General features: G+C 38.4%; 2 protein-coding genes across 6 annotated transcripts; one reads left to right on the top strand and one right to left on the bottom strand.

Moving 5' to 3' along the window:
- Positions 1 to 2,603: 2,603 nt before the first annotated feature.
- On the bottom strand, positions 2,604 to 17,899 carry tdrd5 (tudor domain containing 5). Of its 4 annotated transcripts, none has more exons than XM_016665169.1 (18): positions 17,745 to 17,898; positions 16,080 to 16,320; positions 15,565 to 15,761; positions 14,729 to 15,077; positions 14,476 to 14,636; positions 13,483 to 13,566; positions 12,698 to 12,754; positions 12,355 to 12,517; positions 11,657 to 11,817; positions 11,194 to 11,408; positions 10,856 to 11,065; positions 10,702 to 10,768; positions 9,905 to 10,105; positions 8,857 to 8,976; positions 6,315 to 6,389; positions 5,461 to 5,640; positions 5,196 to 5,349; positions 2,604 to 3,396 (listed from the first exon to the last, which is right to left on the bottom strand). In XM_016665169.1, the coding sequence occupies exons 2-18, from the start codon at positions 16,306 to 16,308 to the stop codon at positions 3,329 to 3,331; spliced, it is 2,691 nt and encodes an 896-aa protein (XP_016520655.1). In that variant the 5' UTR covers positions 16,309 to 16,320; positions 17,745 to 17,898; the 3' UTR covers positions 2,604 to 3,328. The 4 variants fall into 4 exon arrangements, with proteins under 4 accessions (XP_016520655.1, XP_016520656.1, XP_016520657.1 ...); XM_016665170.1 differs by lacking the exon at positions 17,745 to 17,898 and adding an exon at positions 17,580 to 17,717; XM_016665171.1 differs by lacking the exon at positions 17,745 to 17,898 and adding an exon at positions 17,024 to 17,047.
- A 1,754-nt stretch (positions 17,900 to 19,653) lies between these two features.
- nphs2 (NPHS2 stomatin family member, podocin) lies at positions 19,654 to 23,421 on the top strand. 2 transcript variants are annotated; one of them, XM_007540670.2, is made up of 7 exons: positions 19,654 to 20,104; positions 20,270 to 20,373; positions 20,664 to 20,736; positions 22,306 to 22,388; positions 22,470 to 22,729; positions 22,857 to 22,935; positions 23,119 to 23,421. In XM_007540670.2, the coding sequence occupies exons 1-7, from the start codon at positions 19,789 to 19,791 to the stop codon at positions 23,320 to 23,322; spliced, it is 1,119 nt and encodes a 372-aa protein (XP_007540732.1). In that variant the 5' UTR covers positions 19,654 to 19,788; the 3' UTR covers positions 23,323 to 23,421. The 2 variants fall into 2 exon arrangements, with proteins under 2 accessions (XP_007540732.1, XP_016520660.1); XM_016665174.1 differs by having other exon boundaries at positions 23,116 to 23,421.
- The last annotated feature ends 17 nt before the right edge of the window (positions 23,422 to 23,438 follow it).

Raw genomic sequence — 23,438 nt, 5'->3', positions numbered from 1 at the left:
CATTTCAGGTTAAGAGAGGCACATCTGTGGATGCAGACCTCCAGTCTCCTGCCTTCATTGTCTGACATCATGCAAACTGTAGAGTAGAAATAATCTTTGATTGAGAATTCAGATTGCTTTAAATTAGCAAATAAAAGGCAGTTAAAAATCTAAAAATGTTGCCAAAAAATTTTTGTCCAGTTTGCATATTTTATGTTGGTCAGTATTAGTAGATGATCGTCCCCGTTTAATATAATGAGAAATTAAATGCTGAGTGGGTAATTTTTGTCAAACCAGACAAAAAAAAGGAAAGTAGACGAATAGAGAATATTGAGAACTACAAGGACAAAAAGGAGAAGTGAAGGAAAAGCAGAGAAATGTGTGGGATGACGGATAATGACTAAGCATTAAACTGCTTGCTCTAAGTAAAGTCATTCATCAGGCAACCTGCAGCTCTCCGTGCTCTTCACTCAGAGCTGCTTTCATTTTCAACAATATTTCATCACCTAAATGAAGAGAAAGCACATCGGCTAAAAACTGCAGTCTGCCATCAATATCACTCTATACTGGAAGGAGATGTGCAACTTTAACAAGTCATGATAAATTACCAGAGATTTTCCTAAAAGATCGACTATGCAGGAGGAGGAACAAGCATGAATCACTTGGTCAGAAATCCTTTAAAGCTGCAGTATTTAACTTTAATTAAAAAATACATTTTGCTACATATTTGTTGAAACTGTTACTGTGTCATGACGGTGTGCCATGAGACAGATAAACTATGAAAAAGAGCAACAAAAAGCAAGCTAATCTGCTTTCTACAGCAAAAAGTGTTTTTCCTGTCATGGTAAGTTGTTTCTCCACCATCATCATTTTGAGCAGTGCGTACACAATGTTGATTGACAGCGCTAAGACCTTCTTCCTGGCTCTGGTTGGTTGCAAAATATTCATTCCTTTTGAACCATTTTTATTGCAAATGGCAGAAATTAAATAAAATAGAAACCTGTTCATATCTTATGATACAACTACAAACAACCCTTATATAACTTCTACCTATTTATGTTTTTGAATGTAGCAATATTTTGGTAATAAAATGCAACTCAATGTTCACACATGAAAATAGCTGCGAATGAATGCGCAATTATGTAACCGTACATCCCTGAAAAGCATTAGTAGAGCCTTCTGAACAACCAACAAGAATGCAGCAAGTGGTTTCTTAATGGTAAGTCAAAAATAAAACACGAGTCTTTTCCAGCAGCCATTGTACAGTGGTAACACCAGTACACCAGTATTAGTAGATGATCGTCTACTAATACTGGTGTACTAGTATTAGTAGTACTAGTACACCAGTATTACTGGGGGCTCCGTTTGGGTCACTAGGTGAGGGGCAGAGGTCAGCTGGTGTTGCCAGGTAATGGTGCAAAGCCCGTTGATTGTGACTTAACATTCAGAAGGTTTTTCAAACTGCTCATTTTTCAGACACCAAAAAACAGCTGGGTGTTATTTTAAAGCACTTTGGCTGCTTTTATTAGCAGTTGAGACCCAAATAGAAGTATAAAAATGTGAATTTTAAATTTTAGGTTCCCTATGTTTTACATAAATATTTAAAGCACGATGTTAAACATTGAGTCTTTGTTTTAACATATCTACAGCGCAGACCCAGAACTGAAACACTGCTCGCTAGTCTGCTCCTAATGTCAAAAACATGCATGCATGCAAGTCTGTTCATGCCAGATATGGTATCCTTTGTTGTATAAATCCTGTCTTATGCAGCAGTGGGTCAGATGGGAGAGAGAAGAGCAAGGATGGTAACACTTATAAAAAGGAGAAGCGCTTTAATAATTATATTTCTATTGGTAAATTATATTTAAAATGATAATAAATTGAACTCCATGTTATTTTATTTAAAGAGGGAAAGCAATGAGCGTTGGAGTGCAGAAAAGATGATGGTGGGAGAACAACAGGGAGCTCAGAGTACATATTGTCTCTGTTGTCACAGAGCATGGCAGTTTGATGCATTGCACTCTCGATAAAAGGACAATACAGCAAATGCGTACAGGCCTGCAGATCTGCATATCAATTATTTGTGGCGGCCATAGATATTGCTTAATGGAACTGTCCAAGTCTGCCATAGTCTATTAACTGTGCCTGGAGCCCAGCTGCAGCTGGTTGCTACGAACAGAGGCTGGCCGCGTCCGGATCCAGGTGCACAACTGGAGGAAGAGCAGCAGGAGAGGAGGAACCTGTACTGCATGGATTATAGATAAAGAAAAAAACACCGGTTTTGTCCACATAAATATGGTAGCAAAGATGGTTAAGACCAACTTTAGAGGGGTTGTTGGAGGACAGCTGCAACCTCATTACTCCAACCCTTAACAAGGTTTACAGAGTCTCCATCTTACCAAGCCTCAGCCTTCTGCAGCCACACCAAACAGACCAATGGTGTATGATACAATGCTTGGTTAACAGTGCATATCTTTGTTATACTGATGGCAAAGTGCTAAACTTCAGTACAAATGTTGAAGAACAAAATTTTTTTTCTCTAAATTGAAATGTGTCTTAAAAGACTCTCCAGTTTTGACCTACAAAAAAAATACCTGGTCAAACCAAAATGTCTATGAATGATTTGATGCTGAGATGTAATTTATTAGAATCACATGACGACATTTCCTTACAACAGATTAGGGATATATGAAATTAAAATCACTTTAAATAATCGGTTGTGAGACTGAAAACAGAACTGCTCCCCCTGGTGGGCATGAGCTTATATAGTTGATTGGAAACATTCAAAAATTACCATTGAACTTGAAATAAAATCAGGTGCTAAATTAACAGAATATGTTGTAAAAAGTTTTGTTTTAATGGAAAACATCACATTTATATCAACATGAGGTAAAACATTAGAAACATATCTGATTTAAACATCAAATAAAATAAGATGTTCCATCAATAACATTTATTTTCCAAAACAAATTCCATATTACATGACTTTCATTTTCAACAGAAGTCTGAACTGTTATAACTTTACCCTAAACAGCAGTATTACTCTAGAAAATAAAAGTATCATCTTATGTAAAACAAGAAGCCTTTGTAAAGTTATTTGCACTCATAAAAAGATAAACAAATATGACGTACTGTTCAGCTTAACTGTTAGAAAACAGCAGCAAATACGACAATCAAACATAATTTAACAGCTTCACTAATCTACATTTAAACAAAAATCCACTAGTAAAAATGTTCAAATCTATTAGACAACTCAAGACTTCTGTGACGCAATAATTAGCTAACCATCATCTCGGTCGTGATTTTTATTCATCTGGTCTGAAAGTTGTTCAGATGTCGGAGTCGGAGCCTACCTGGCCCCGAAGACGGGAAACGGGATGCCAGAGTTTCGCACAAGGAGCGGAGACATTTGTGAGCCTAGAAAAACAATTAGTTACCAGTTAAGATCTGCAGTTTTATACATTTAATTTTTTACATTAGCTATAAATGCCTGCAAAATAACAAATACCCCACTGTAAATTATAACCAGACTCTCAGAAAGTACTTATGTCTTCATATATTGTGGTGGTGTGTTGTATATGAAGTATAGCTTCACCTTTCTCAAGATCTGGATCGAATAGCATTCGGCATCAACAAAAACCCAGGAATATTATGCTGAAAATGTGGGCCAAATCTCACAATTTGAATTTTGTAATTTGTGCATTTTATTTAATAAATTTCCCAAGATCCAAGTGTCCTGCAGGTTTTCCCAAAGCATATCAACTTTGAAAGGTCACATGTTGAAGCAGAAAGAACAAAAACAAATTAAAAACCATATGATCCTTCTTGGTGTGCAAATTACAATTCATTTAGGAAACTTGTGTTAAACTTAATCTTTGACATTTACATTCATATGTGAAGAGTTTTTATGCCTTCTGTGCCAGATTTGGTCCAGAACTTAAACATTTTTTGTGTGAAAAAATGTGAGCCGGAGCCATAAGTCTGGACAAAATATGTATAAAGCTGTCAAACTCAACACAAACAATAATCCTTGACACTCATGTCAAAATAAAAATGTTAGGTCTCTTGTAGATAAAAGAAAAAAAATATTCGCCACGGAGAAGAAAATTTCCACCAAAAAAAAAACTCATATGTTGAAATAAATTTCACAGGAAAAGACTTGGATATTTTCTGATGTTGTAAATTTGCAAGAAATTAAAAATTTCAATGTTTAAGGGCATAAATTTGTGATATAAAAAAAAAAATATTTACTGAAAATATAGTCAGACGTTTGTGACGACTGACAATGAGTGATAAATACAGGAGATGAAGCTGGACATTTTCAAAAGCATATGTTGACTTCTTACACAATTAATAATCCACAATTACAGTAATTGTAGATTATTGTAATTTCTTTTCTTACAAATGTACAACTTTTAGAATTTTCAGCTTTATGCTTGTACATGAGTGTTAATCTGAAGATTTCTGAGTTTTTGGCAGACATTTTCTCCTCTACGGCCATTTTTCCTTTTATCTTCTAAAGCACAAACGCCTTAATGACATTTTTATAGATCTACGTTTTCAGAGTCTACAATATCAGGTCTTTCAGCTGTAAGTCTCTGGTATCCTGGGAAACATAAACCATGCAGAATCCAGTAATCTTTCATGTACTCCCTCACATCACTATCAAATGTTTCTATCTTTATTTGATGGACAAACTGCATTGCTACAGTTTGTCTCCCCCGCTTATCCTCCCATTAAGATGATGCAAGTAGAAGGCGTTGGGAGAAGCACTGTATCAATATCACAGCAAAAGCAATGAAAGCAGCTTGTTGGGTCAAATAGCTCTGGTAACAGGTCTAATTGGATCTGTGTCAGGTTCTCACTGCAGGTACATCCACCACTGGGAGCAGCAGGACAGAAATCAATACGCCCTTTCTGCATCCATGGACACGCTCTAATTTCATTAAAGGCTTTTCTCTAGAGTAAAAGAGGAGAAGTGAATGAATACGCATGGGCAGGTTAATGAAGGTCACTGCATTGATGTTGGAAAATTAGTTTGGCGAAGAAAAAGGACAGCGAAAACACCGAGATGTGTACGTGAGTCATCATTAGAGGCTTCACGTTTATTAAAGCAAAGCCTCTGCTGTCAGAAAGGCGGCTCCTTTTAGCTCTAATCAGGCTTCCTAGAGTTATTTTATGGTGATTATCAAACATCACCGAAGTGTGTGTTGTACCTATAGTGCAGCCCTGGTTCAGTCTCTTCAAAATCGAAGACGGTTCAGTAAACAAGCTGGTCAAGACCTTCGCTGGTTGATTCAGCTCCTCTTGAACAGAGGAGGAGCTGGAGTCAGAGCTGGGCGTAGTGGGTGGAGAAGCCATGGCCACTTCCTAAAGAGCCAAGAAAAAATAAATACATAAATATAACCTGAAGGTATTTGTATTTCTCGAATTTAAGGTGTTCTTTCTTGGTAAAGTGAATAAAAATCATGTTTTTGTCACATTAGCTTCAGTTTGGCAGAGAGCGGCAGCAGCGGTGGTATTCCTGGTCTGGATCAGGTCTGGAGGCGCCAGAGGAGCAGACGTCTGTAACGTCAATTCATCAGTAAAGGCCGCGCCTTGATCACTGCAGGGCGGCGTTTGGTCCATTAGGAGGCCGCTGCATGGGGTCAGCTCTGTAACCTTTCAAAATACACAACATGCAGTTTGAAGCTCAGTAATTGATATAACTTCCCGAAAGGGCAAAATACAAAATAAAAATCTAATTAAAGGCGTTTTAATTTATAATAAGATGAAATAAACCCATTTCACACTGAAACTTAAAGAAAAACAAGAAAGCAGAAGTAGAGTTCAGTTTCTATCCTGTGGTATATCGCCTGTCCAGCTAAGGGTGATATTTTCAACAAAGCCCTTTATTTACAGAATATTCTGACAATAACTATAAGGAGAACATAAAGTCACATTCAATGAGGCAAAGCAAAAACTACAGCCGTCCGTTCAGATCATTAGTTTTACAATGACACACATCACTCTCAGCATGCAGCACAGCTGCTTTTCTTTCACTCTACAAGACCTGAACTCCTCCGTTCTCAGTTCAGACGCTGACATTATTATTTCTGCTGATCCATCAGCATAAAAAACCCAACAAAACAAGCAACATAAGAATTATGCAGAATTTTCTTTACCCATAAACAAACACTGGAGAGGAAATCATACTCTCCTCTCTTGTCTTACCATGAAACTCCTAAGCTACAGATTTTAAATTATTTAGGTTTCTGATTTTCTGACTTTTATTAGTGCAGAAACAAACAGTCAAATCAAAACACACTTTACAATGAAAGAAGCGGTTATCATACCTGAATATGAGGGATGAATTCACTGTCCTCAATCAGCTCCAGAGGCGGCATCTCATCATCATCAACATCATCAACCTAAGCAGCAAAAATTAATCACATTTAAATTAGTTTAAATTATAATTCTTAATACACAGAACTGGGATCAGGATTTTAGTTCAACTGACTTTTGTTGCTTGTGAAACATCATCACTGCGAACCAGCTCGATTACAGCCAATTAACTATTTGGTTGAGAATACTTTATAATAATAAAAATAAAAAGTTGTTTATTTGCATGCAGAAGCATTTAGACGACCAGTAAGCGATTCAAGTCAGAAAGGAAACATATGCAACACCAGGACATTTAGTCAGATGATGCGTCTAAAGCTCAGACTCTAATATTAGTTCTGCAGAAAAATTGTTTTCACAAAAATATATTCTGAGTGGCAGCCAATGTAAGGATTTATGTGGGTTATTTGAGAAGAACATATATTGAGAAGAATATATATATTATTATTATTATTATTATCTATGTGAACAATTTACGCAGAATTGGTGCATTTAAATCTTTTGCTTTGCAACAAGAACATTTTGTGTTTAACTTCCAGGCTGGAGACTTCACTGTCTCCAGCCTGGAGACTTCACTGTCTCCAGCCTGGAGACTTCACTGTCTCCAGCCTGGAGACTTCACTGTCTCCAGGCTGGAAGTTAAACACTGTCATCACAGTCTTGCTAGATACGATGCTCTCACCGCTACCTGTAACATTCATGGCTCACTAATTATCTTGTTTTAATGTAAAATGCTCTGTACCTACTGCCATCTAGTGGTCAGAAAAATACATGATTACGCTGCTAGCCACTACTAACCATGGTTTCGTTCATGCCGAGCTTAAGTGCAGCGGCTTTATTTCCCTCCTGTAGTGCCAGATCGACAGCCCTCAACTTAAAAGCTGCATCATATGAGTTTGAAAACATTTCTCCGTCGTGCCTGCTGCTAGCATGTGGTTGTTCTAAATGAAAACTAACGCGTTCTTCTTTGATCTACAATTTTGACTTCTAATGATTCACTTCCTGCTGGAGAGCCCCCTGGTGGTTGAAGAAAAATACACAGAAAAGCCGCACCGGGCTACAATCCGCATGGTTCAAAGTTTAGGAGAAAAGTAGCAGCTTACAGTCCGGAAAATACGGTACCGTAGGTGAAATTGAATAATTTCCACGGCACACTAGTGAGCCGCGGTTGAAAAACACTGATGTAAAGAGTCATTCCTTGCATGTTTATTTTAACAACACACCCACATTAACAGATGGGGAGACAGTCTTACAATCCAATATCCATTAAACAGCTCACTGATTGGCTGCCATCTTATTTACAGTCCAGCACCCAGCTGTGACCTTCCGACAGTGCGACTGTACATTAAGCAGTATTGGGCAGCAGCTCCTCCTTCAGTCAGATGTGTGTGTTTCATCCAACAGCACACAATGGCTGTGTTCATGTGTGCACTTGTGGTGCTCTGGGCCAGCAGCCCTGACTGCATGGCTGGCAAGATAAGAGCGACGGACAGCGGGGAACAAAAGCTGCACAGCCACACTCAGAGACTGCGTGTGAAAACCGAAGTAAGAGGAGAAATCAGAAAAGAGTCGAGGACATGTCAGCCAAAAAGTCGGATTATTGAGCGTTTTCTGATTGTGCAGAAACATTACTCCCATTTCTTTGAGAGTCGATCACAGCTACACATGTGGAAAGCTGAATTATATTCTTCTTAATTAAAATAAAAACCCTTCTATCTCAAAGCGATCAATACGTAGCAATAGTTATGAGCTGCATTTCGGATATTTATTTCTTCCAGTCACTCCCAGGAACCGAGCACATGCTGGCCAACATAACAGGATATCTGGGAAAAAGAATACTTCTTGTATTTTAGCCTTTCAGCCACACAAAAACTGTATAATATCTCTAAAAATTATTAAAAACTCCAATCAAGGAGTCTGCAACAAATAATGCGCTAATCTATTCCCATACTTGCTTTGACATGGTTTCCAATCAACATTGTCTTGTGTTTTAATTCATATCTTACTACGCTACTTAAAAGTGGCTCAACTTATACATCAGGCCATATAAAAGAGCTTTCAGGCTCCGTGTTTAAACAGGAAGTAGTGGTTGTTTTGTAGCAATATGATTGCTTCTGTGTTTGGCATGTTTAAAACAACGCGGATTTGTGTGAGTTCATATGAGTGAAAACTTTTCTGAAACCGATTCCATGTGTAGATATTAATTTGTAAGATATTAATACTGTAGACGCACACAGAGAAAAACCTGCCTTTCATGGAGGAATGCAACATTTTCTCTTAATTACTTACAATTTGTTGTTCTTCCACAAAACTAAAAAATGTGTTTTTGGAGAAGTAAAGACAAAAACATGAACTCATATTTATCTTCTCAAGAGGCAGTTTAATCTTTTATATTTGTATTTAAAATTATGACTATCCTTAAGATTAGGATCAAGACTTTGCCAAGCTCTAATTAATGGGGTTTTGAATAATATGACATTAATGCGTTTGGACTACCTTGCACTTTCCAGAACCGTCTCCTGATTTAAGAGACAAAATCAGCTCCTCGTCAATCTCTGGCAGCTCAACCATTCCTTCTCCCATGTACAGACTCACTGGTGTGACTTTGGGACACAGCTGAGCAGAGAAAACAAGGCAAAAACTCACAACCTGGACTCAAACACAGCATATAATTTATATTGACTCATAGCGACACATCATACTGCAGTGTGAGATGTTCCACAGTACTGGACAAACAGATATGTTTCTGGTGCAGCTTCAAAATAAAATCAACAAGTTGATTTAAAATCTTTACCGTTTTCCATTTAATCTCAAATACATTTTCCTGTCTATTCCAGAGTTATTTTACCAACTCTAAACTCCAGAATTCTGTCTTCTAACCATTTCAAAGTTTAAGCACAGAAGTTCACAGCAACAACATCTCCCATATACATCTCCCATATATTATGGGATATATTTCTGTAGTGGTCAGGCTTTAAATACGCCACCTGCAAAAACCACCCAGAGGCAGGAATAAAGGACAGGATGGAAGGAAGGAGATGAGCAACAAAAGACAAAAAACAAAAAGAAACCAACAAGGCACGAACAACAACACTTTAAAATAACACAAACTTTGCAAGTATTTTCAATCTAGTTTCCAGCGTAAATACTTGAAATACAAAAACTAACTTACAAGTAAGTTAGTTGTAGTAACAACCTCCATCAAGATATAGGAGGTTGTTTTAAGTCAATAATTCCTTAATATTTATGAAAAAGTACCAATTCCACTGACACACTGATAACATGGGAAACATTTCTTGTCATAAGTGAAATAAGACATTTGGTTAATGTTGATTATAAATATTCCCAATTTACTTCAAACAAGATGTTATATCTTGTTAAAAAGTTACTTGCAAGTTAGTAATGTCTTATTTGAAGGAAAAAAGGGAATGAAGGGGGTAAAAATGTTATTAAAATGGAGGGAAGGACACAAAAAGGAAGGAAAGAAGAGCACAAGGGAGGAACATATGATACGAGAAAGGAAGGATTATTCAGGAAGACTTACTGCTGCAGCAGTTGCAGGATCGCAGGCGATGCCGTGGCCTTGGTTAATGAGGGCTGTGTGTATGTAGATGTCCTGATCGGTGTGTGTATCACACAGGAATAGCTGCAGCACTGCTCCAGTGTAGCAGTCCAACGCGCCCACCAGGGTCTGATCAGAGCACAGCCTCCGAAAGGAAGCTGTGGCTTCTGCAGTCCAGGTATCCTGCAGTGAACCAGAAACAGCCGAGGACGTCAGAAAACATCAACATTTCCTCCTAAAAAAGTCTTAAATTTAAACATCCTTTTATGCTGTCAGTAAATACAAATTTAACTTTAACTTTTCCCTTTTTTGTGGAGCCTGAAAAGTGTTTATTCAGGGTGAGAATGACGATTCCTTTTCTATTTTCAGGCCAAGGGGGTGAATACTTCTTACAGTCACAGTCAAACTTATCTGTGAGCTGTCTGCTGTGTCCCTTGCTCCTCATGATGATGTTTGTTCTCTACAAACAGCATCATGTTTGTCTGTAAAGGACAAAGTTGCATTTATACCGAGGTCCAATAACCTACATGTGACCTTTATTAACTAAGCAAGTGGCTGCACTGGATTTTGTTTAGCAGTATCTGAGTGAAGGAAGCTGAAAAATTCATCCCACAGGTTAGAAAACATTTATTTTTCCGTCCATCTTTGTTATAATCCACCTTTTTTATGCATCTCATCATTGAAATAGATAAAACATGCAAATACATGAAAAGTGTTTGCCACTTTTGCATCTTGTTTTTGGAAAACAAAACATACCATCCTGTTTCACTTAAACTTACTGAAGCTGGCTGGATTCCAGCGAGTATTGAAGGAACCGCTTGTGCTGGAAGAACAGAAAAACTGGACCTGTAAAAGAGAGAAACAACAGAGGAAAAGAAAACTGAAAACACAATAAATAAACATTTGTGCACCAGAGCCTGATGGTATACGTACTTGAGGAACTTTAGGCTGGCGATCGGGACCAACGTTACATCACCGAAGTCGACGTAAAACACCTCAACATGAGTGGAGTTTAGAACTTTGTGGATCACGACTCGGTAGAACCATATTGCATTGGGCGACACACAGCAGACCTGACCCTGCCGAACAAATGGCTCCAGAAGCTGGTACCGCTCCGACACTTCAGGACAGGTGTAACAACGTCTAAGAGACAGGAGAATGATGTCGCGTATTAAACTTTTTAACTTTACACACCACTAATGGGGGGGGGGATTGAATAGCCGAAATAACTCTCTGTGAATCTTCTCCACCAGAGTTTAAGTTGCCACCACCTCATGTCAAACATTAAACTCTCCAAAGCGCGCGCCTCCTCCGTCTCACTGAACCGGATGTAGAAAGATCCTGGCGACTCCACCTGCTCCACCAGGACTTCCACCAACTCTCGAGCCCGGTGGCGGGTCGGCGGGTTGAGACGCTCATTCTGCATGGCGTCCAGCGGAAGGGGCGACCTGCTGTGCACCTGCATGGCCGGGTACATCTCAGGCGTCTGCATGATGACAGACTTAGGTGAGCAGAGTCAGAAGAATGTAGCAGCGGAGCTCTAAATATTAAATGATTTACATGCAAGTGTAAATTACTTAAACGCAACTTTTCTTAGAAGTGTTGATGTATTGATTATAACATAACATGAGGAAATGCAGGTTTACTGTCACTTTTACTGACAAAGTGTAACAAGTGATACAGTGCAGCACTCCATATTGCTGCTCCTTATTGTTTTTCTTCGTGTCGTCTTACCATTTCTTGAATGTTGGACTGACTACAAAACTCCAACTCATTATTCTCGTCATCAGATGCGACGGTCTCGCTTCCGTTTTCCCACAGAGACTCTTCCAAGGTGAAATAGTAGCTCTTCCCTGGTATGTTAACGTCAGTACTTCCATCAATTTCCTCAAAACCTGGAAAAATAAAGACAACTCCCGTTTTCTCTTGAATCAAAGACACTGTTCAATATTAAGGTTATTTCTAGTCTGGTGAAAATAAGATACGTTACCCAACACACTGTCTATAATCGGAAAAAAGTGTTAAATTCATCCTTTAGCCACAATAAAAAACAATTTGTAAATCTAAGTGATTGGCTCAGCTTAGCTGTTTTCATCACAGATGGACAATTTTTTTTTTCAGGCTGTAAAATGCATGAACAAACAGGATGCTATATAAACCCATTTGTTTTAAGTCAATATCAGAAAGTTTAGGGAAATATGCTTTAGTGTATTTAGGTAGATGATCTGATAATCTCTTGAATTCATGTTGGATTTTCTGCATCACATTTCTTATTTAATTGTCGAAGTCTAGTACAATGTAAGCACATTGAACTGTTTATATATAGTCACATAAAAAAGGCAGGGCAGACCTAAAAAAAAAAAAAGAATCTCCACGTTTACTATGTGATTTGTTTGTTAAATAATTTAGGAGTCATAAGTGAGCAAACGCACCTGGTTCCATGTTGTCACGATCCCTTAAGTCCACCACCATCCAGCTGTTTCCACTGTTGTCCTCTGCTGATCTTAGGTGGAAAATGTCACCCAGGGCACCAACAAGTTCAGTTACACTGAGGAAGCCCCACTGTAAATATGGCAAGTCTTCTCCAAAAAGCCTCTGATGGAGGACAAAACGTCAAAAGAGATTAAAATATAAACATAACATGAACAAGAGAATATCTTATAATCTTAACAGGCATAAAACATGAGAACTTTAGCCTAATTCAATGTGAATGTGTATTTTATACAATGCATACACATTTCTAATATTAGAAAAAATAATATTCATTTAATTTACCTTGTACTCGGCAGGAAGATCGTGAACTGATATTCCGGCACTCGACTCACCAACAACCTGTAGATTGTTATGAATTTGTTAGTCTTGTCACCATAAAATGTTATTTTATTTCAAATATGAAGAGCATTAGGAATTAATTCCCCACTAGATATTAATAAAACACTGCAACACAAAAACAAGACTATAAAGAAGATAAAACATTATTATAATTTACATATTTAAAAGGAGTTTGAAGTACAAACTTATTTAATCCCACTCCCTCTCTAAAAACATAACTTGTTCCTTATTTTAAATTATACTATAATGGCTATGATGAATTCAATAAGATATAAACAATAATCTTTTTAAATACTTACTTCTTAATAATTAGTAATGTAATTTCTCTATGGGATCAATAAAGATTTTTTTAATTTGAATTAATTTCTCTATGTAAATAAACAATATACATTTCAATTGATTATAATTTTTTTTTTAATTCAAAAATTCTAAAAGTTTTCTGGTTGAAATCCAAGTTTATTCAAGGTGATTAACTTTGTGTGAAAATGTTGGAGCTTTTGTTTTGTTGGCTTTGTGTACGTCAGAGAGGCAGACGGATGTGACGGGTTGAGGGAAACGGTTTTAAATTGCAGCTCCTGATTTATGCTCCACGTCATCTCGCTCTTTGCAGTTTGTGCTGCTGTAAACAAACGAACCATGATGGCAGGTGGGAGACATCCACACAGTGCCTCTTTGCCAAAGCATGTCAGCTTCCAGGAAAGTGTGTATAAACTGGTGTGAAGTCTGACCTTTCGCAGCTTGTCCTTCAGCTCTTGACTAACGGTGCCAGCAACACTGTTCTCCAAGAGCTGATGTTGGAGCTCCTCCTCAAGCTAATAAAGATATGAAAAAAGAAAAACACTACATCAGGAAACAAAACAACTCAGTTATGGACATTGAGACTGCAGTGTAGTTCCTAAACAAATATGTTAATCATGACCATTCTTGCATTTCTGCCACCACATATAAAAATGACTACTTGACTGATTTCAACCTCAATGCCTCACATGCATCTAAAATACACATGCCGGTCTTACACTTTTTACAATATTTGTTTTTGAATATATTCACATTAGCCACAAAATTTCAAGATTTAATAAATAATTCAGCTTCCTTAAAGTTTACCTATTATGCTGGATGAACAGGTTAGGATGGGTTTATGGGCTATACAAAACATGTTCATTACATTTTTCCACTAAAAGATTCTTGGATAATCAGAATCTGATTAGTCTGTTTTGAGTTCCATTCAGAATGAGCCACTTTAGGGCCTCTTGTCACTTTAAGTCCAAATAAGCTTGAATTGACGTGAAGATGCCAGCAAATAGATGTGCATGACTGTAGATACACCTGTAGATATTTGAAAAGCATTAGTGGAGCCTCCTGCACATCAAACAAGAAGGCAGCAAGTGGTTCCTGAATGGCAAATCAGCAACAAAACACTTGTCTTTTCTTTTCCAGCAGCCATTGTACAGCAAATATCTGTAAAACCAGCTGATCAAATGTGCTGGAGCTCCACTTGTGTTGCTAGGCAACGAATGGTAGTGAATGGTATATATACTGTTGGGATTATTAAGTTGTTTTTTGTTTTTTTTTAAGCGCATGGGACATTTTTGTAGCAGTAGAGACCCAAATGGAAGATCAAAAACATGCAAAATATGAATTTTGTATAATAGGTATACTTTAAGACAGAACAGTAAGGTGTTATAGTTCAGGAGCAACAATAAAACCTCTTGAGAACAAACCTTTAGTACATTTTGATGAAACAGCGCGCCATCTTCACAGGGTGCTTGTTCAGAGTCAGGGCTGTTCTCCAGCAGCTCCGGAGAGTGACTCCCAGGCGACATGTCGTGGTCAGCCTCCAAAGTCGTTTCAGGCGGCGTCAAAGGACTCTGATTCACTAAGACTTCACCAGACAAAGTGTTTTATGAACGGAAAAGTTAAAAATTCAACAAACAGTTTCCGGGAGCTATCAATACATAACTTTCCAAAACAAACCTGGAGATTTTGTCGTCGTAGGAACTTTGATGTCAGAATTATTGCAAATTGGCTTATGAGAGGAAACCGATGGTGGCTTTATCGGTCCGGTTCTAATTGGTGTGCTGAATGGTCTCATGGGTACGCTGGGAATCATGAACGGTCTCATGACATTTTGAGACCGTTCATAATTCTCTGCCTCAGTTTTCAAACAGAGAACCGAGCCCAGCCTCCCTTGCTGGATTCCAATCATGTCTCTTGCTGCCTCCAGCATCTCTCTGGTGGAGTAGAAACCGTAGTTATGGATGCGGAGCGGGAAGCCATAGCAGCGCAGATAGGAGGCCTCTAGCTCGGACAGCCTAAGTGGACCCTGAGAGAGATGAATTACACACATACCTCTCATGTGCTTTGGATCACAGCCACAGACATGTAAACAGATGACACTACACCTCACCTTAAATGTACATGCACCACAATGAAAAACATCATGCAAACACGTGAAGACTCCAGTAGTAAGCAACAGCATTAAATCTATGAAATTACATTTTCTGTTAAATTGTTTAAAACTGTTAAGATCAAAATGTATTGTTCCTCAGGCCAGACAGTAACATTTTAAATTATATTTCTATAAATGAGGACTGAAGTCTCTCCTACTTATTAATTTTGCCAATATGTTGTAACCAACTTTTTTTTTTGCCTACAAGAAAATTATTTACAAAAATGCTGCCACTGAATTAAATTGAGTCTTTTTCTCAGTATCAGCATCGAGTATAACATTTTAGTATGGTGACCCATCACTTTTATTCCAAATAAAAGTCAAAGATTGATGTGAATGTTATGTTACCTTAGAGTCATACCTGGGAGAGCAGGATGCGGAGCTGTGCCCTCAGGTTGGCAGGGAGGGCTGGAGGAGGACGACCTCTTCTTGGGAGCGGTGAAAATGGAGGCCGAGGACAGTAACGAGGAGAAGAAAACTTCTTGATCTTCTCAGACTTCGATATCCGCTGCTTAGCCACTAGCTCCTGGATGCTTTGGGTGTTCTCATCACTCACAGCTGGAGAGTCAAACAAATGCAACAATGTGTTAGTGAGAAAGAACTAAAAACCTCAAACTTTAAGTTCAGACTCAGGAATTCAAAACTATTTAGAAAACCTTATAAAAATGAAAGAAGTCCTAGTTGATAAATGAATGCATAAACTTCAATAAAGAATTAAAATGAAACAGCTTCACAACTACAACATAAAAATATTAAAATGACAAAGTGTCATGGAAACCAAACAGTACATCAGAGAGGATACAGATAACACTTCACCTCAACCTAAATGCACATTCACCACAATGAAAGATGGCGACACCATCAAGCAGTACCTACCCTTTAAATATAAACTTCCATCTGCCCTGAAGTTCACAGAAACGACCTCTGGCATCTCCTGAACCATATCCATAACATTCCTGAAACCCAGGACTTTCAGGGGCATTGGATGTCCCAACATGGCGACATAGTCTCGTCTGAGCTGGTCAGGGTCCAAACCCAGTTTAGCTGAAGTGAGAAGGGATCGAACATCCTTCTTCAGTTTTGCTAAAAGTTCCTCTTGGCTCATGTCTGCTTAAGTCTGGATTAGACCAAAGAAAAGTTGAGAATTACAATTCAGCTTTGCTACCCCCCCCAACAGTCTCATGTTAAAACCACATTTAAGTTATTTGAAAACATATGTTCACATATTGTGTTTTTCTTGCTATTTATCTGATTTTACTTCAGGTAAACATAAAATAACACTTAAACCTCCAAACTTTACAGTTTGTAGGGATTTGTTTTTTTTCCTCTAATGCACCATTTTGTTCACTCCAAAACATGTCCCCCATTTTGGTATCTAAATGAATACATTTCGTTTTTGTTGGAGAATAAAAATTGCTGATTGTGGAAGCCTCTACTTTAATATCAGGAATACTAAAAGGCCAGTAGTAACAGTCATTATGGCGTACCAAAGGTAGCCTGACTACATAGCAATTCAACATATCGTTGATCCTCAGAACATCCGTCTGTGAAAGAAATGATGCATTAAATTTAAAATTAAAGTCGTGACTTTAATTTCAGAAATCTGACTTTAATTTTGCATGTACTTGAAAACTTTGACGCAGTGGCATACATTGAGCTCACCGTGACTTGCAACAACATTCCCTGGTATTTCAATACGAGAAATCTCAATGAAATACATGTGGCCACACGATCTCCTACGTACATGAACATATATAACAATAAAGTAGAAAGTAAATCTACACTTAGTTTCAATGCCAAATTGTTAAATAACGAGTTACCGGCTCGCCTTGGCTAAGAAAGAAAGTCACTGCAATCCAACGAGGAGTCCGCCATCTTTCTTTAGCATATTAGCGACAATAATATTCTGTCAACATCGTGGCGGTAAATTAAATGGGAGTTTTTCTACATTGTGCTCAATTGCGAATTAATGCATTGTGTCTGCAAAATGTTGTAATTTGGAAAAAAGTATTTTGGAGCTTCCCGTGGTCAGAAAATGTCAAGGCTGTAGCCTAACATGTTCGCTAGGTTTAGCCTCAAAATTCACAAGAATGGTTACACATTCAAATAAATCGTTTCTCCTCTTTCTAATGCTTAAATTAATTTATAATCTCCATTTATAAACAAACAGTTAAAATTACGTAAAGTCCAAACTATAATGGCAACATTTCTAACCAGGTATGTCCAGGGCTAAAGCTAATTCATATCTCAACACCTGTTGTTGATTTCAACCAGACTACCATCACGCAAAATCAACGAAAAACCAAAAGAGGGGAAAAAAGTTAGACAGTTAGACAACCACATTTGAATTTTAAAGAAAACATAATGTGAACTTCCCTTTGTTCCTCTTTAACGCTTTCCCTCCAAGCTTAAATACATAAAACACAACCTCGTGGTGCTGCACTAACATGCAGAAATACGGTTGGGTATTAAAACAACTCAAATAAGAAATTAATAATAATAAAAATTCTGATTTATAACTCCATGGGAAATTTGACCTACCTACTCGGATTCATAAAATGATTGGGAATAAGAAGGAGTCAATAAACCTGGCGTCTATCCTGACATTGGCTCCGCACCATTGGGAAGCCGGTGCGACAATGGGCGTGCTGAGTGGGCGGAGTTTCTACTTCAACCACGGCTGGTAAGAATCCATTCAAGCTCTAGCTTCAAAGTCTGACAAGACCCCACCTTTGACTGGAGCAGCTGCAATATATTACTTAGGTGGGAGAGCCTTTTGACAGGACTAACAGTTGTGCGATCTACAAATCTGCGAATTTTTCAAATAAAACGTAAAGTCCCATTTGAAGAGCAAATAGGTGGAAAACTAACACTTTATAACCAGGAAACCATATCCCCACTGTGAAACATGGTGGTGGCTGCATTATGTTGTTGGGATACTTTTCAGAAAGAACAGGGAAAATAAGTGAAGATAAACTGGAACTCTAGAAGAAAACCGGTTAGTGGGTACAAAAGACTTGAGACTGGATGGAGATTCACACTAAAGCACAACCAAAGTTACAGTAGAATGAGTCTAAATGAGAATTGTTAGCAAGATCTTCACATATCTTCTTCATCTATTCCGACTGAGCTTTTATTATTGTCCATAAAAGGACATACTAGTCAATCTCTAGATGTGACAGGTATGTAGAAATATACTCTACTGATACTGTACTTTACCGTTCAGCAGTGACACCTGTCAAAATATTCTGTTTAATTAAAGACACACTGGGGAGGGTATTGAATGTTCCCCTGTGTCAAAGCAATGATTATTTCTTGAGTGGCCTGAGTCAACACATTCCTTGTTTGAACACTCAGAGACTCCCTGAGCTTCTGTTTAATTAATCCCGCATGTTTTCCCTCGCAAAATGCATGGCTGAAACTAAATGAAAACTTGCATGGAAATGTCTTCATGGTTACACATTCAAAACTGAGAGCCTTTTAGAGTCACCAGTTTTTGGAAACTAAAGAAAACCCACACAAGCGTCTTCCAGAAAGGGTTTAATCATGATGCCAACATAGGAGCTCCTTCTGTGATGCAACAGCATTAATTATTGCAAAGTCACCATGATGCAAAAAGAAAACTAACAATATAATTGAGGTTCTTTCTTTTCTCCACATGAAAATGTTTTACTGTTGCAATTAATTGATCTTTTGCAATGTTTCTTGCAAAAGAAGCATTGCAAAAAAAGGGAACCTATTATGCAAAATTCAAATTTTTTGGCAATAAATTAATATGTTTTGGTGTCTGGAAAATGAGTCATTTCAAAAACCTTCAGAATGTAACGTCACAAATCAGCAGGCACTGATCCTCAACTAGCAATCCCAACAAAGCCCTTCCTGTTACCTAGCAACCTCAGTGAAGCCCAGCCCATCAAAGAGCATGAAGACCTTTGGTCACCTGGCTGTACAATGGCTGCTGGAACAGATATGTGTTTTGTTGTTGGCTTATCAACCATAAACCATTTCCTGAATTCTTGTTGACTGTGCAGGAGGCTCCAGTTCTGCTTTTCAAAGATGTACAGTGTATAATTGCACATCTGTTTGCAGCTATTTTCAGGCATGTGTGTGAATGTTGAGTTTGGAGTGTGACCAGCAGCAGCTTATTTGGATTTAAAGTGACAAGAGGCCCTAAAACATATACACTCTGAAAGGAGCTCAAAATAGGCTAAACTGAACAGGGTAAAATCTCATTATGTAAGAATGATTTAGTGCAAAAATGTAATGAGCATGTTTTGTACAATCCATAGGTGTGTCCTAATCTGTTCAAAGAAGCATAATAAGTCACCTTCAAACATGTGTTATTCGCAGTGGCCCTCCCCTATGACTGCTGTTTAACTCCCACTTTTGGACAGTCCAAACAATCCTTATCCAATCCCATCACTAGATTGCAGCACCTCAGACTTGAGCTTCAACTTCCATTTGAACCAGGTCCAAAATTATATTTCTTCTCTTTTCATGTCAGGAAAGCAGTACTGACCCATCAAAAGAAAACAGCTCCCCAGCTGTCACTCATACATTTTTTACAGTTGAATTTCCAGCAGATATGGAGAAGCACCCCGCTGTGAAGCCGAACCACAGATCCAGAACAACGCCACGGAAGAAGGAAGGGGAGAGTGGAGCCCCAGTGCGTGAAAGACGACATCATCAGAAACTGCCAAAGGCAGGTCACCACGCTGGATCTCCATCTGTCAAGAAGGAGAAAAGGGAGATGGAGAAGTTAGAGACAAACCAGGAGAAGGTGGATGTGGAGAAAGAGGCAGAGGTTAAGCTGAAATCTACTGTGGTGGACATAGACAGTGTTAGAGAAAACAAAGTCCAGGAGGAGAACCTGTGGCTGCTGGAAGCAGCGGAGCAGGACGGTGAGTTAATGCACAGGAATATAATTGTTTGTTTTCCTTTTAGCATTTTTATGTTAGCTTTTGTATAGGCGATTGAGTTCTGAAATCTTAAGTCAAGATTTTATTGCAGCATATGTTTGTCTTTCTGCAAATTGTGGTTGAACAGAGCGCTATCCATTTCTGCAGGTCTAAAGCGCAAGAGCCTGGGAGTGTTTGAGTGGCTGCTGATGGTGTTTGCGTTGAGTTTGGTTCTCCTCTTCCTTCCTATTTCCATCTGGTTCTGTGTCAAAGTATGAGCTACAACTCCAAGAAACACATCAGTGGATGGAAAGAACATGCATGCATTTTTGATGGTTGTGTGAACCTATATACGTCAAGCTTGCCTTGTACCAATAACTACATATCAACTACTTTTCTACATAAAGCTTAGTAGTCATCCAATCTAAGCTGAATCTCAGATTCAAACTCATCTATGCAGTTAAAAAAAAACTAAACTGTAAAAACACAAAATTTTAAGTATTTGTGGTCTAGTTTCTAGTACAAACAGTGTTGAGTTGAGAGCTGTTATCTTGATTCCCAGGTAGTCCGAGAACATGAGAGAGCTGTGATTTTCAGACTTGGTCATCTATTGCGAGGGAAACCAAAGGGACCAGGTAGGCACAAATCATTTTAATTCATCCCTCTTCATGCTGTAATATAAATGAACAAATCAGATTTTTATGTTTTAATAATTATGAAAACCCAAATTCTTCAACAAAATGTGGATCAGAAGAGATGAAAGGCTATTTGATGTTGCTTTCACTAATACATATTGTATTTTTACTTATTTATTTCCCTTTCAACTTGTTATGGCCACAAACTTCAATGCATTTTGCTGGGATTTGGAATAAAAAGTTGCATAATTGTGAAGTATGAAGAAAACGATACATAGTGTTCACACTTTATGTCTCTACCAGTTTAACACAAGAAAATACAGAGCATCTCTGAACATAAATTTTAAAGAAGGGATGCATCTAAGACTTGCAGGAAAGTAGCTCTATAGGAATGGAGATTGGCACGCCTACTGCGACAGTGTTAGTTGTTTTTTTAATCTGTTTTTTTTAACCTTGCATATTGATTTGTTGCCCAAGAACTTCTGACTTCAGCTGTGTCCCCTATCATATAGTTGCAAACTGCAACTGGATGTCTTCTAGGTTTTTTTTTGCCACTCTTAACGTACAAGCCGGAGCGGCTCTGGTGGCAGATTGTCCAACCCGAGGTGAGGGTCTCTGCAGCTCCTCCATAGTTACTGTAGGCATCCTGGTTGCTTTTCTGACTAATGCTCTTCTCCCCTGACCAAACAGTCTACCCTTAGACCACTAGAGGGAGATGTTGTAAAGGTAGAGAATAGAACACAGCAAATCAAAGAGGCAAACTGACAAACAAACAGGTGCTGCACTCCTACCTTCACTCATGTAAGTTATATGTGTTATATTAATAAAAAAAATACTCTTACTCCCTGCTATGGCATCTATGCAGACACACTCCTCCCAATTGCGCTTTTCAGCCTCTTTGACACCCTCACAGAAGACTTCTTGTCAAACAGTTTTATTGTCATGAAAAATCAAAGCATCACCAATACAATTTTGTCCTATTTTTCTGATTTAACCATAATGACAATTCAAAACAAAACAAAAGTGGCTGAACTGAACGGGGACATTCCCATGTCCCATCCACCTCCCTTTTCCTATGACTTATGTCTTATCACATCTTATCTTATCAAATCAAACCTTCTTCAATTAGAGTTGTCAATATATTGTAGAACGGGTTGCCAAATGTTAATGAATTGTTTCAATTTGCATATGCATCACCCTTTTTAGATTGTTAAAAATGTCAACCTATTTCTTTTAATTTTATAACTATACACTACTTTTGCTGATGTATCAAGTAAAGTCCAAAATGTGTGTATTGAAGGTTTTGTCTATTGTGAGAAAATGTGGAATGAAAAACATGGATTCCTTTTCAAATCACTGTTATTGTCATTTCTTTGGTTACATATCAGAGTCTAACACTTTGTATTTAGTTTGAAAATATTATGGGTACACTCCTTGAGGATAAGTGTCTGGTGAGCAATAACAGCAATCAGCAGAAACAGCATAAAGCATGGTTGATCACACATTAGGGTCATAAATCATGCCACATATTTCCGAGAAATGTTCTATAACACTGATGTTTATGCTCAGGCCTCCTGTTCTATCTTCCACTTCTTGACGTCTGCCACAAAGTTGACATTCGGCTCCGGATGTTGAAGGTCCCTTCTCACATGGTACAACACACTTGGCAGTCAGAAATAATCACATAAAAAGTAGCAATGAAACATCTGACTTTTTCCCACATCTTCTTGCAGGTGGTGACGAAGGACCTGGCGAGGCCAGAGCTGAGCGCTGTGTGTTATTACCAGATAGAGAATGTGGCTCTGTGCAGCGCAGCTCTGTCCAACCTGACCTCTGTGCTGCAGAGTCTGGTTCAGGCGGCCATCAGAGATGTTTTCGCCCAGCATACTTTCAGTCACATCCTGCAGCACAGGCGGAGGATCGGAGAGCAGATTCAGAAAACGCTGGACTCTGTCACTTGCCGCTGGGGAGTCAAGGTGGAAAGAACTGACATGTAAGGCTTATATTTGTTAATTAATTTCTGTAGTAGTTTTCCACTACTGTTGACTTACTTGAAATGTACAGAAGAGAATTGAGCCAGAAAAAAAGATCCCTCATGGTCTGTTTGATTTTCATGTCAGAGAAGAGCTCAGTTTTCCCGTGGAGCTGCAGCAGAGTCTGGCTGCTGATGCCGAGGCCAAGAGACAACAGCAGTTCACTGTAAGGCATTTTAAAATCAGTTTCAGATACATTCTTTCTTCTTGATATTGTTTTATTTCATATATTTTAACAAACACAACAAAACTTATTTAGTATGTTTTATTAAGGTCCAGTTTGAAATAATTTCTGACTCCTCAGATGAAAGGGGACAAATACATTTCAGGTCTTTGTGGTTGTTAGCAGGTGAAGGCATCAGAAAGGGAGACAGCTGCCTGGGAAGGTTTTAGAGCCTCGTTCCGTCATCTCCAGCCTGCGTTGGTCCTTCCTCTCGCTCCAGATCTTCTCAGCATGAACTCTGACCTGGCCTCCCTGCCACCGCCACCTCCTCTCTCTGAAGACGGAGGGGACATGATGGCGGCATCAGAGAGAGACTCACCAATGATGTGACATAACGAACATTTAATTAATATTTTAGTTAAAATATTATGCTAAATGGGTGTAATTTAATCGGGTCAATATACTATTTAACATTTTAAATAAAAGCTGAATGCAGTAATTTTCAA

The sequence above is a fragment of the Poecilia formosa genome, unplaced genomic scaffold, assembly GCF_000485575.1.
Source record: "Poecilia formosa unplaced genomic scaffold, Poecilia_formosa-5.1.2 Scaffold553, whole genome shotgun sequence".
Taxonomy (NCBI): Eukaryota; Metazoa; Chordata; class Actinopteri; order Cyprinodontiformes; family Poeciliidae; genus Poecilia; species Poecilia formosa.
This window is presented reverse-complemented; position numbering and strand designations above follow the sequence as displayed.